Source organism: Lontra canadensis, unplaced genomic scaffold, assembly GCF_010015895.1.
Source record: "Lontra canadensis isolate GAN:19392208 unplaced genomic scaffold, GSC_riverotter_1.0 scaffold66, whole genome shotgun sequence".
NCBI lineage: Eukaryota > Metazoa > Chordata > Mammalia > Carnivora > Mustelidae > Lontra > Lontra canadensis.
The window spans coordinates 3,180,546-3,193,717 of NW_022631060.1; the positions used below are offsets into that span (position 1 = coordinate 3,180,546).

The window sequence follows — 13,172 nt, forward strand, 5'->3', positions numbered from 1 at the left end:
TTGCCCTCTTGATGACTCCTCTTTTATTTGCTGTTCATGAACCTTGGGCGCCCTTGTGTCGTGACCCTGATTGTCACCCTATCTCTAAGGTTCAGTTTTTAGTCCCCTCTGGGAGGGGTGAGCTACCCACAATGGTTTCTTCACAAGCTGCGGTAGGCACCCACAGTATTGTCAAAGAGTTTTGTGTTGGGGAAGTGTCCAGCTTTGTCTAAGAGGAAGTAGAAGCGCCGGCCTTTGATCTTCAGAGGCAGCATAGCAGGGACTTCACCACGGTAGGCCACGCAGGATACCTGGTTCAGAGGGACGGTGAAGTGAGCACCCAAGCCAAAGGGGGCATGAGTGGTGAGGGTCACCTGCTTTCCTCCAGCCCGCAGCATCACCGAACGCACAGAACGGAGGGAGAAGAGAAGACCAGCGCCGAGTACCAGGGTACCTGCAGGAAGACCAATGTTCGGGGTGAGGGATTTCTGCTGAAGAGCCAAGCAGCAACCTTAACAGTGTCCCTGAATTTAAAAAAGTTGCCATTGTAAGGGCCTACTTAGCCAGAGCGAGCCATTTTGTTGTTTATGCAGTAAACTTAGATTGAACCTGCCCCTTCCCCACAAGAGGAAAGCGCTTAGAAACAGAACTGGTGAAATACGGCCAAATAGTCCCCATAACGGAGCTCAGATACCAGGACATGTCAGGCTGGGCAGACATAATGGAGTTCAGATACAGGGACGTGTCCGGCCAGGTGGAAACGTCCAATCAAGGGAAAGCGCACGTATCACCTCCCTACCCGCCAAGGATGAGCCAAGCCAGGTGGAGACATCCAATCAGGAAAGCACCTCCCTAACCACCCAAGAATGCGGGCCCTGCCTTTTGGGCGCCAATCCTGACCAGAGTGATAGGCTAGTTCAGATGGCTACTATAGGGTGAATTGTAATTCAGTTGGCCACCTGTGTGTGGCCAGGCTCGACCACGCGGTCTTTATAAAAGTTAGTCTGTGAGGCTGGGAGGGGTCGCCTCTTTGCAAGAGACGGCCCTGGCCGGTCAGTTTGATTCGCGATGCTTGGCACGAAATAAAGCTTTGCTTGACCTTCGCTTTGTATCAGTCTCGTCCTTTTGTCTACGGACCCTTTCAGCCATGACAGTCACATTTACCGAGTTCTTCTACCCGACTCTCGTGTTCATCCTTCCTCCCCAACAGCCTTCATGTACACCCCTGCTTTAAGGACAAGGAGACGGGTCCAGAGCGGTGTAACTGTTCAAGCTCGCAGTACCCCAGGCCTGTCCGAGGGCTTGGCTGGGGGGGCCTCCAGGTCGGGAGCCCCGCACTGTCCTTGGGGGGCAGGGAGGGTCCTGTCCAGCCGCCCCACGTCCCCGTGGTGGGGAGGCCAGCCCACACCTTACCGATGGCACCGCAGCCGATGGCCAGGCCGTAGCGCCAGAGAGCGGAGCGCAGGTCCGGGCGGCCGCGGTCTGCGGGCTCTGCGTCTAGAGGCAGCGCGCGGGCTGGGGGTCGGGCCAAGGCTGCCACGGCCAGGGAGGCCCAGAAGACGCCCTGGCCGGCGCAGAACAGCCCGAGGACGGCGAAGAAGCGGCCCCGTTCATGCTGGAAGAGCAGGACATCCCGAGGCGGAGCCGCGTCGTGCAGGGGCCGCAGTGCGAGTAACACCCGCGCGGGCCACCGCCTCCCCAGTGCCGCCATGAATCTGCGCGGCGCCGCTTCCGGGGAGGGACTTCCGGCCGGCAGCCCCACCCCCGAGCTTACCGGCTTCTGCCTCGCACCGGATCGGCCCCGCCCTGGCCCCCTACTGCGGGCAGGGGGCGAGGCAAAAACAATGTAGCACACGGGACACAAAATACAATATCACTCTTTTATCTTAAAAAGTAGGGCGGGTTCTGGGGTTAAGTACACAAAGCACCTAAGTCCTTCGGGGAGTTTAGTGTCAGTTCTACAAAGTAAGCTTTGGCTTCCTGGCACCAGTGAGGCTCAATCTTCCAGAAGTCTTCCAGAAGGCAGGTGAGGAGAGGGATCCAGCAGCCCTTCCTCTTCCGTCACAGTCACGGGGTGGCCTTGGGGCCAGAGAGGAGGAGACAACAGCCACGACAAGACATCAATATCCAAGGGCTATTTTACAAGGGCTTCTTCTGGGGCAGGTCTACGGATCACTTCATAAACGCCACTTCTGGGATCTCACCCTTGGCCTTAGGAAAAAAGAAAAGGTCAATAGAGCCAACCCTTTCCCCCATCCCCCCCCGGCTGGCTTGACCCTCTCAAGGCCCAGAGATCCCTGGTCTTTTTGCTGTCAAATTCCCGAAACTTACCTTGAGATGAGTAAAGGCCTGGGCAGATATGGTATAGTCCCAGTTATTGTCCTGAAGGCACCTGGAGTGGGGGAAGAACAGCACAATCAGAACCAAAATGCACTCACCCTGCTCACTAAACGCCTCTTCACGATCCTTCCTAGAGAAACACCCGTGTGTGCCAAAATTACATACATTCTTGCACTGTGTATTACAAATGAAAAATAAGTAAAAATTCAAATGTCTATCACTGGTCTACTGGATACAAAGGATAAACAGCTGTCAAGGTAATGTTTATAACGATAGGGTAAGACATTCACGGGGTAAGCAAAAAAAGTAAGTTGCAGAACTGTAAAATTGTTGCTATGCTGATTTAGGCATAGGCCACTTTTTTTTTTACAGGCCATATTTATAAATTTTGGCTTTTAAAATATCAGGGGCACTCACTCACTCCCACCTCTGCCTCCGTTTACCCCTACTCCTACACATGCCCAGCACTTACTTCTGGGACCACTCAAGGTTCATGCCAGACTGGGTAGAGAACGCCTGTAGCATCTCCTGCTGCTCTGGGGACAGGGTGGGCACTGGGCTGGAGGAAGGGGTGGGTGCGGGCATGGCGAAGGCTCTCTGGATCTCGTCAGGGCTGGCATTCCGCACAAACAGCTCGTCGTTTACGATGCACAGCCTTTGGGACAAAAAGCACTTTAGACAGCCGAACAGACAGCCAACCTCAACTTCCCAACATCATTTCTGTTCTCACATTTGACAGTTTTATAATACTTGACAGATTCTTTCAATGCCCACAAAGTTCCCCTCCCCACTCATGGTCACGTTTTATCATTTGCGCCCCTTCCCACAGAACCTGTGTGTGGGGGCAGATGCCAAACACATTGGAATTACACATTCTTCCCCAACTCAGGGCAGTTCTTATCCCCGTGGATCTTCAAGACAGAACAACGAAGTAAGTAGCTTATGCTAGCTAGTTTCCCAGTGACAAAACCTGCTCTTTGCTCGACGTGGGGCATCCAGGATGAAACACCCAGACAGGCAGTATGGCTCCAGAGCCGAGCTCACGGCCGGGAGAGCCGCCTCCTGATGCCCACTTGCCTTTCTGAAATTCTGAAAATATCCTGAGGACTTGCTCCCCTTTTGCGTCTCCCACCAGTTTCCACATGCTGGCCACGGATTGGGACTGGGACGCCGTGTGATAAGCCCAACTCTTACCCTGAGTTACTGGCAGGAACAGCGACAAACGTCCGGGTGAAGGCTCGCAAAGAATCCCGAGACTTTCCGTCCACTGTAACATCAACAACAACAACGACCCCTCAGAACCAGCTCCACGTTAGGTTTACTAAAAGCTTCTCAATCCTGGTCTTACTCGATACGACTAAACTGAAGCAGACCAGACAGATGACCACATGCGTATAGGGAGGAGAGGGGAAGAGGCGTGTCAGAGGCCAGGGCGAACCACCACCAGGTAGCCCACCTGGACCCTGTGTCAGTTGCCCCCCCACTGACTCCCCAGGGCGGAGCTCTAACTTCCTTCACAAGAATGAATTTGAAGCCTGCAGATAATGTAAGTTGCCCACACATCCACGGGCTCAAGGCTGGAATGGAAGCCCAGACCTGCCTGACCCCAGAGTCTGTGTCCTCCTAATCCTCAGGCTTTTCCCATTTCCCAGACAGGAAAGACAGGTGAAGAGAGGCCTCATGAAGGCGGCTTGGGCGCAGAACAGGAGGAGGTCAGGGACAGAGAGGGAAGGCAGCTGAGAGTGCCACGGAAAAAAATCTCGCTGTGGGGGGCCCACTCTGCAAACTCAGGACCTCAAAGATTCTTACCTTCTTTGAAGACCCCGTTGACAGAAAAGCACAGCAACGTACTCTGGAAGAGAAAAGGCATCAGTCACCATGCGGACTCCTGGCCAGATCCCGAGGCCCCCAGGCCTCGTAAGTGCTCCTTCCTTTAGTTCCAGCTTTTGTGGGAAGTAACAGGTGCTTACCGTCTGAGCGCTTATGTCTACCACAAAGGAGTTGACGTCGTGCTGGGTTTTGGGCAGCTCATTGAGGAAGGCCACGACGTTAAGTCGTGTGTGCTTCAGCAGCCGGAACCGCAGGGCTGTCGGGGAGGAGAACCCAAGATCCGGGGCTGCCACATGCTGGCCCTGTGACAGAGTCCCGCCCAGCCCCCTTTCTCATGCTGTTGTGCTCACACCACGCACTTACTTGGGTCTTTGAGCTTCTTCACGTTCCTGCTATCCTTGAAGTACTCGGCCAGGTTGCTTCTAGAGGGTTAAGTGGAAAAGGAGGCCCGGGTCAGAGCAGCATGCGCGCCAGCAGGGGCTCGCAGGGGCTCCCGTGCGTGGTCCGGGGCAGGCGGCGGGTGGGGACACTCACCGGGCAGGGTTCTGGGGGGTGAAAGGAATGCTGAGGGAGCAGCAGGCCCCATCGTGGTAGGCATCCAGGAGCCGCTGCCGGTCCCCAGAGTCGTACACGGCATAGTACCTGTGCAGAACAGAAGGGGAAGTCTGACTCCCCGGCCGGCTCCCCAGAGCGGGCTGTACTGTGCCCCGCCCACCGCCCCCAGCCTCGGGGCCTGCGGTACACTTACTGCTGCAGGAAGTGCAGGACCAGACTCTTCAGGGTCTCCGTTCCAAAGTAGCTTCCCTGGAATCACACAGGTATCAGGACCACGTATCCGATCCTCTCCTCCCAACCCTCGTTCTAACTCTGCCCCTTCCTACCTTGCAGGGCGGTAACATTGTGGGGGCTTCGACATCAAAGGCAATTGGCGGGGGTAACTCATGGCCGTCCTGCAGGAAGAAGTGGAAGTCGGCAGCATGACCAGAGAGAAAAGGCTGGATGAGTAATGAGATGGGCGAACGAGGAATGAGGGCTCAGAGATCAAGTGTCAAGGACATGTGCAGAAGATCCAGGAATCCAGAGAGAGGCAACTTTTGTCTTCAGGCCTCTTTCTGAAAAGGATCATAGCCTTTGCCAGATTCTCAAAGGGCTCCATGTCTCCAGATTCCTGGTCATACAAACACACGAGAGGCGAGAGCTTCTGGGTGGGAGAGCTTGTGCTCGTTAGAAAAACCATAACGGGCCCCCGGGTGGCTCAGTGGTTAAGCGGTTGCCTTCGGCTCAGGTCATGATCCCAGGGTCCTGGGCTACTCTGTGGGGAGCCTGCTTCTCCCTTCTCCCTCTGCCTGCCACTCCCACCGCTTATGCGCGCGCGCTGTTAAATAAATAAACCAAATGTTAAAAAAAAAAAAAACAAAAAAAGCAAAAGGAAAGAACAAAGAACTACAGACTTACCAGGCGTAATAACTTGGGAAATCGTTCTCGAATGGCGCTGTCAAAAACGGGACGCAAGTGAGTGACACTTCAGAGCCACCGTGCCTCCTGAGCTGCTCTAGGAGCAAATACTCCAATGCCCAAGGGACCACCCACCCCATCCTGCTTGTCCTCTCACTCCTCCCCAACCTCTGAGCCCCGGGAAAAGAGGCCCCACTCCCCACCTCACCCGGGGCACCCAGGAATGACCGCCTTGAAGGCGGACTCTCTCCTTGCTGCCTGACCCGAGCGCCACGAGAGCAGCACTCCCAGCCCAGGCTTTAAGCCAGGACCTCCGTCCCCACCCTGCCCCCCTTACCTTCCACCTACTCACCTGTGCAGCCCCGGGAGGAGGGAATGGGGTGGGAGCCCAGGGGCTCCGCTGCCTCAACAGGTATCCATCAGTTCTGCCCGGTCTGGCCATGGCCAAGACCAGAACACACCACAGGGATGGCACAGGATGTTGGGGCAGGGAGATGAGCAAGGCGGGGTCAGGAAGAGGGGAGGTGAAGAAAGACGACAGGGAAGGAAAAGAAGCGGAAGAGAGAGAAAGTAGGATGGGGCCAGAGCAAGGGAGAGATGGGGAGATGGAGAGGAGCAGAGAGTAAGAAGAGAGAGAAAGCAAAGCAAAGGCGAAAGAGCTGCAGACGGCAAGGAGGCATCCCCGAAACAAGGAAGAAAAAGGGAAGAAGACACCCGATACAGCCTTCTCCTTCGGCTGCCCCTTGCCCCGTGGTCCAAGGTACAGACGGGAAACAGGTTCTTGCTGCAGCCGGAGGGCACATGCTGTTGGCCAGGTCTCGGTCTGGTACCTGGGTCCCGATCTCAGCTGGGCGTGGGAAGCGAAGCAGCCAGGGGGGCAGGAGACCTCCCTCAGAAGGGGTGAGGGTTCAGGCCCCTGCAAAGTTGGGGGGGTGAGGGTCTGCGCCCCACCTCTGTTGGCCCCCAAGTTCTCTCCTGATGGCCCCTCTGCGACTGTGCCTGTCTTAGGTTGTTCCTTCCCTGAGGAATCTTACCCGTCTCTGGCTAACCAGCCATCCTCCGGGGCCAAGCAGGGTGACGTGAGGTGTGCGAGTGAGGGCGAGGCAGCGCCCCCCGAGAGGGTCAGTGCTCTGTCTCCTCGGTAGCCTATGCCCCCGTGGCCTCCACGCCCAGCGCCTGCCTTGGGCTTCCCTCGCCTGCTGGCGGGGCCCTGGCTCTGGTCACATGGCTTGGGGAACCCAGGTTTCTTCTCCAGGGAGGGCCCAGCTCACAGCTCCGGGTAAGAGAAACAGAGTGCATGGCACCAGCTCCGAGGAGGCCTCAACCTCAGCACGAGGGGGAAAGCCCAGGCAACTGCCTTGGGCACGTGGACCATGAGAAGAGTCCCTCTTGGCAAAATGACAAGAGGGCCCAGCACCAGACAAAGAAGGGAAGGCCCATCAACAGGAAGTCCCCGGAGGGAGGCCATTCTCGGCCCAGGGATACCAGGCTCTTGGCACAAGGCAGCTCCGCGTATGGGACATGTACGCAAGACACCCCCAGGTCAGAGTAGAAAGCGGGAGATGCCCTTCCTGGAACAGCAGGGTGGGGAGACTCTAGAAAAGGCTGTGTTCGGGAAGAGCAAAGACCACAGAACAGCAAACAGGTAGTCAGGGGAGAAGGAAGGGAAGGAGACCTTGGGGTCAAGCTGGGACACACGGACAGACGAAGGGAGGAGCACATGATCCTCCCAAAGGACACTTGGTTCCAGCTCAGGGCTGCACATCTCCTGCAGACGGGCACTGGTCAGGGTATATTAGCTCAGCCTCCCGGGGGGTGAAGGTCCCCAGGAGGGGAGACAGAGGCTACAACTGACCTGATGTAGGTAGACTGGTCTCGGAAGGTGTCACACAGTGGGTTTCCGTCGAGCCACAGCTCTTCCAGCTTCAGCCCTTTTACCTTGTCCAACTCCCTCTCAGACTTCAACTGCGGAGAGCGGGAGAGAAAACAGCGGCCAGGAGGCCGTGATAAGGAGAGCCAGCGAGACCCCCCAGCCCCGAATGTCCCTCCCCAAGCGTCTGGAGCCTCCTGCCGTCAGCCGGCGAGCCCTCTGCTCACCCCACCCATGACACAACCAGGCCCTCAGGTCTCACCTCATTCCCGGAGAGGTTGAGGATCTTCAGGCTGGGTGCTTTCTGCACAAGGCTAGACATGTCATCCAGCCTGTACAGCCTGTTGTTGCTCAAGTTCAAGGACAAAAGCTGGGGGCAGGGAAAAGTTGAGAGGAAGCTCCACTGACAAAGGATTCAGAGACACACCTGCCTCCCAACCCCATCCTACCCACCCCAGCCGGCTTCCTCCCGTCTCAAAACCCGACAAAGGCCTCACCTCAGGGATGTTCTCCTCAATGATGCGCAGCGTAGCCGCCATGCAGCTCCTGCGGTTCAGGACAACATCGATGTTCTGGGCCACCAGATCTTCAGGAAGCAGAAAGGAAGGAAAGGCAAGTCTGAGAGGGCTTTCCCAGGTTGGAGTTCGTACCAAACCACTCTCAGACCTTCCCCGCCTGACAGACCCCCCCTCTGCCTCCACCTCCCTGAGGATGACTGCGACCGGCCCTACCTGGGTCTGAACGGAGCGCCTTGAGGTCAAGCGCTTGCTGGGAGCCATCATATCGTTTGCTCATGATTAGCTGCAGGGCAAGGAAAAGGGGCCGGGGGTCACTCGTGCTGTGTGGAGGGCTGGGGATGGGCGAAGTGGGAGGACCGGCGTGGGAACGCGTGAAGGGGGCCTGCCTCACCTTTAGCTGCTCGACCTGCTCTGGCTTCAGTTCGTTCTGCACGGAATGGGGAGGGGCAGACGAGTTGATGATGATCGATATCTGGAGGCCAGATGGGGAGGGCAGGGTGAATTCCAGAAAGGCCTGAGCTGGGGAGGTGGGGAATTCCCGGCCAAGACCAACCACCAGGCAGGCCAGGCCCTTGATACATACCCTTCGGTTTTCCTGATCCAAAATCTTATAGTTGACGGCCTTCAACGCAGAGGCAGTACTGGCATCCTCAACAAAAAACTGGGCCCGTGTGTTTTCATAGTGAAACTGCACGAAGAGGAAACAGGAGCGTGTGAGACTTGGAGCCCAGGGTCCCCCCCAGTCCAGCTGGCCCCTCGCCTTCCTTGGTGTCCCGCCAGCCACGAAGGCCTAATCTCACTCACCTCAATGGGGGTGAAAGGGACATTGCACTTGCTCTGAATCACGCTCAGGAGCCATGACTTATCGTACTTTCTGCCATAGGGAATCTAGAGGACAGAGAAAAGGGTATGACATGTAACGCAGGCTGACTGGCAGACCCATCCAGTGCTCTTTTCGTACCTGCCAACTTTCCCAAGATTTCCTGAAGAAAGGGCCAGTTAAAAGTTTTTTACTCAAGTCCGACACAAACTGCTTACTCTCCTTTCTGTCCATTTAAACTTAGTATTTCTCAAGAAAATAAAACTTTTTGGGTCTAACAGGTCCAAGACATGATTTAGACCTGGCCCACCCCTCAGGGGCCTTAAGAAACCCCAAACCCTTGGGGCGCCTGGGTGGCTCAGTGGGTTAAAGCCTCTGCCTTCAGCTCAGGTCATGGTCCCAGTGTCCTGGGATCGAGCCCCGCATCGGGCTCTCTGCTCAGCAGGGAACCTGCCTCCTCCTCTCTCTCTCTGCCTGCCTCTCTACCTGCTTGTGATCTCTATCTGTCAAATAAATAAATAAAATCTTAAAGAAAAAAAAAAAAAAAAGAGACCCCAAACCCCACATTCGCCTTGAGCCACATGGAGACATTTCAGAGCAGTTTCTCCACTTCCCAACGAGTTAATCATGTTTTCCTTTAGACGATGTCCCCATCCCCCCACCCCCATCCTGCTTGTCACTTCTACTCCTTTCCTGAACCTGCTCTTAGGTGTTCTAGGAGAAAGGATGGACTACTGACTGTGGAGAAAACAGCGGGGAAGATTGACTTTGTCACGTGAAAAGTAAAGACCTTCACTCGGAGCCCAGCCCCCTCTCTCTTTTGCAGCATCTACTTCCCCAGACACTCACTGTAATTTTTTTTTTTAAGAGGCGGGGAGGTGCAGAGGGCAAGAGAGAGAATCTCAAGCTGGCTCCACACCCAGCACAGAGACCATGACACAGGACTCAATCTCGTGACCTTGAGATCATGACCTGAGCCGAAATCAGGGGTGGCTTAACCCAATGAGCCACCCAGGCACCCAGACACTCACTGTAATCTTAAACCAGTTTCTTGAGGTCCCATCCTGGCTGGTGCCAGCTCCTCCTCTCTCTGGAAGAGCTCTGTCTCTCCGCACAGTAACATGAATGCGATCTCGATCGTGCCAACTGTCACCTCGACGGTTGGGTCGGGAAGGATAGGGGTTGCTGTGGGAAAGCAGAGAATAAAATGTCCACAAACACTAGGAATGTCTTCTCAAAGGCTTCCCACACTGTTGTCAGGATTGCGGTTAAGACTGTTCAAGCATTAACCTGGCCCTGGCGTCTCTCACTTTTAGAGGTGGGAAGAGAAATGGTGTGGGCAGCAGAGAGCCAGATAAGTGGGTCACTAAAATCAAATCAGATCAACTGGTCACTTACTGTCGTATTCGGGGAACATCTTGGGCATCACTCATTGCCACATCTCTGTCATCTTCCTCCAGGCGGGAAGATCGAATGCCAGACCCTCCTCTTCCAGACCTACGGTTCCCCTCACCATACTTCCACCGGAAAGGACCCCGGCCTTTCTTTCTTCTTTGAGGGAAACTAACGCGGTCATCGTGCTCTGGGGTTAAAAACAACATCGATTAGGAAACACGTTGCTGGTCCGGCTACCCTGCTGTGGCGATCACAGCATCCAGCAGCCTGTGTTATCGAATGACATATACACCAACTACGAGCCCACTTCCACACAAACTTCTGTCGAGAGACAGAAGCCTCTCTGTGGCTTGACAGCATGGGGGAAACATTACTGGAAGCCAGCGTAGAGCTTTAGAAAAACGAGTCAGAAACGAACCTAGAGAGAGAAGAAGCACAATGTGGAAGTGTGAGAAGAATGTGGCCTCGATGTGGAACTGGAAAGTCACATGAAATCTGCTTGCTCTTGGCCTCCCAAATCTATTACACCCCTCTCAAAATCTGGATGGTGACCTCTCTCACATCTCTTAAAACCAATCAATCATAATGATTACATCAGCTTTCAGTAAACATGCTTCCTTCCTTTGTCTACAGAGTACAAATGTTGTATGGTTACAAATACAATCAATTTAAGGACTTCTTTAAAACTTTTTTTTTTTTTGCTTCTTTAAAATTCTTGTTCTCAAACTGCCACACTGAAGTTTTGGGAGTGAGCTCTTTATTTTCTTGGCCAGAAATGCTTAAAAAAAATTTTTTTTTTGATTAGAGAGAGAGCGCGTGCAAGCGAGCGCATGCACAAGTAGGTGGGGTGGGGTGGAGGTGGGGTGGTGGAGAGGGAGAAGCTATCTCCCCACTGAGCAGAGATCCCAACACTGGTATCTATCTCAGGACCCTGGGATCATGACCTGAGTCAAAGGCAGACGCTGAACCAACTGAGCCACCCAGGCTCCCCCCAGAAATGCTTTTTTAACTGGAGACAACTCTTTTTTTTTTTTTTTTTTAAAGATTTTATTTATTTATTTGACAGACAGAGATCACAAGTAGGCAGAGAAGCAGGCAGAGAGAGAGGAGGAAGCAGGCTTCCCGCTGAGCAGAGAGCCCGATGCGGGGCTCGATCCCGGGACTCCGGGATCATGACCTGAGCCGAAAGCAGAGGCTTTAACCCACTGAGCCACCCAGGCGCCCCTAACTGGAGACAACTCTTAAGATTCAGGTTCTATTGGCAACTAGGGAGCTTAGCCAAGGGTCCTTGACTGCTCTCCAGGAACAGGACCCTCTGAATGCTGGTGTAGGAATGGCTTCTCAAAAAAAGGTCCATGAGGGATGCCTGGGTGGCTCAGTCAATTAAATGGCTGCCTTCAGGTCAGTTCATGATCCCAGAGTCCTGGGATGGAACCCCTCATTGGGGTCCCCACTCAGCAGGGCCTGCTTCTCCCTCTCCCTGATGCTCCTCTGCCTACATGTGTTCTCCATCTCTCTCAAATAAATAAAATCTTAAAAAAAGAAAAAAAGAATTGACAACTCCCAAGAAGGTGTGCCTCATGCCTAGCAGGCTGCAAACAATGAACCTTAAGAAATGACTACAGGAAGAAAAAAAACAAACAAACACAAGAATAGCAGACAAGGCTAATACACCGACAACTTTCTCCAGGGCCAGGCACTAGGCTCCAAGCACTTGATACGAACGATCTCATTTAACATACACAAGGGCAAACTTAGGAAGTACAGTCGCTACCTTCCTAGGGAGATAGAAAGATGAGGCCTGGGAGTGGAATTCACTCAAGCTTGGTGAAGACAACTCAGGACTCAAACCTCAGCTGTCATGTGCTCCTAACCACTTCTCTGGCCTGAAACCCTGCGCAGTGTTCGGACTAGCACAGAGAGCTGGTGTGGAGGTTTAAAATATTTAAAGCCAAAGCCAAGGCGACGGGGAGGCGGGGCAAGAGACTGGACGCGGTGGAAAAGAGGACACAGGTAGCCGATGAGCACGGCACTGACTCACATTAAAGGAAGAGTCTGGCCGCCAAACTGAACTGACAGGCATCAACCATCCACAAAGTTCAAAGGAATCTCGCCGCCCCACTGCCGGGCCGCCCGCTCCGAGCCCAAGCTCCTCGCAACGCCAGGATTCCCGCGTCAAATCGCCGGGCTCCTAGCCTCGAGTGCGGCCAGGCCCCCGGATGGCCTCGCTCCCGGCCCGCGCCGCCGCCGTCCCCCGCGGACGCCCGGCCTCTCGCGGCCTCCCGCCCCGGGGCTGCGGCCTAGGCCGGTGCCGCCCACCGGGGGCCCCAGATCGCCTCGCTCCCCGCCCTGAGGCCAACACTGACCGTTGTAGGACTTCCCCTCGTCCGCCATGGCACAGTGAGAAAGCAGGGCCGGCTCAGGCGCGGGCCACAACGCCGCCAAACGACCGAACACCCACAAGCGCCCCGGCCGAAGCGCTCCTACGCCCGGCGCCACCGCATTTATTCTGCGAACTACGTCGCGCGCCGCCGCCGTCCCCCTGTGGTGGGCGGTGCCGCCGGAGGAGCGCAGCCGCCTGCGCGTGCGCACTCGGCGGGCAGCCGCGCTGGGGGCGGGGTCGGCCGATCCGCGTCTCGCCAGAGACCTGCGCTCGCCCGGCCATCCCCGGGGTTGGACCAGGCCTGCCCCGCTGCCTGCTTTCTTCGGTCCGTCACTACGCCAGCACCTCCGGGCTGGCGCTGGAGCAAAGAGCAAGCTGCTGCAGCCCAGGTCCCTTGAGAGGAACAGGAAAGGGGATCGCAGGAAGGGCTGCCGAGGAAGGGGAGCCCTGGGCTTTGGAGCGGTAGTGATGGTTCGGAGACCCCTAGCGGTGTACAGCCAGTATTGAAGTCTCAGGTCAGCCCTTTGCCGGCAGCCCACAGAACCCGTGCTTTCCTCGTCTATAAAATGGATTATCAGGCAA

The 13,172-nt window shown here is 55.4% G+C and overlaps 2 protein-coding genes across 2 annotated transcripts; both read right to left on the bottom strand.

The window, feature by feature from the left end:
* TMEM223 (transmembrane protein 223) lies at positions 1–1,690 on the bottom strand. Its single transcript, XM_032879277.1, has 2 exons — positions 1,393–1,690; positions 1–433 (listed from the first exon to the last, which is right to left on the bottom strand). The coding sequence occupies exons 1-2, from the start codon at positions 1,688–1,690 to the stop codon at positions 141–143; spliced, it is 591 nt and encodes a 196-aa protein (XP_032735168.1). The 3' UTR covers positions 1–140.
* A 155-nt stretch (positions 1,691–1,845) lies between these two features.
* NXF1 (nuclear RNA export factor 1) lies at positions 1,846–12,742 on the bottom strand. Its single transcript, XM_032879278.1, has 21 exons — positions 12,574–12,742; positions 10,211–10,394; positions 9,844–9,997; positions 8,797–8,880; positions 8,576–8,680; positions 8,384–8,464; positions 8,206–8,275; positions 7,972–8,060; positions 7,737–7,844; positions 7,460–7,569; positions 5,605–5,641; positions 5,031–5,099; positions 4,898–4,953; positions 4,684–4,791; positions 4,513–4,571; positions 4,290–4,405; positions 4,129–4,171; positions 3,514–3,586; positions 2,792–2,974; positions 2,311–2,371; positions 1,846–2,190 (listed from the first exon to the last, which is right to left on the bottom strand). The coding sequence occupies exons 1-21, from the start codon at positions 12,599–12,601 to the stop codon at positions 2,152–2,154; spliced, it is 1,857 nt and encodes a 618-aa protein (XP_032735169.1). The 5' UTR covers positions 12,602–12,742; the 3' UTR covers positions 1,846–2,151.
* Between the last annotated feature and the right edge of the window lie 430 nt (positions 12,743–13,172).

Coding starts and splice junctions, on each gene's coding strand:
- TMEM223 (XM_032879277.1), bottom strand. CDS start 1,690: ATGGCGGCACTGGGGAGGCGGTGGCCCGCGCGGGTGTTACTCGCACTG. Junction 434..1,392: donor CATCGGCTGCGGTGCCATCG/GTAAGGTGTGGG, acceptor GTCTTCCTGCAG/GTACCCTGGTACTCGGCGCT.
- NXF1 (XM_032879278.1), bottom strand. CDS start 12,601: ATGGCGGACGAGGGGAAGTCCTACAACG. Junction 3,587..4,128: donor CAACGGGGTCTTCAAAGAAG/GTAAGAATCTTT, acceptor TTGATGTTACAG/TGGACGGAAAGTCTCGGGAT. Junction 2,191..2,310: donor AGGCCTTTACTCATCTCAAG/GTAAGTTTCGGG, acceptor TTTTTTCCTAAG/GCCAAGGGTGAGATCCCAGA.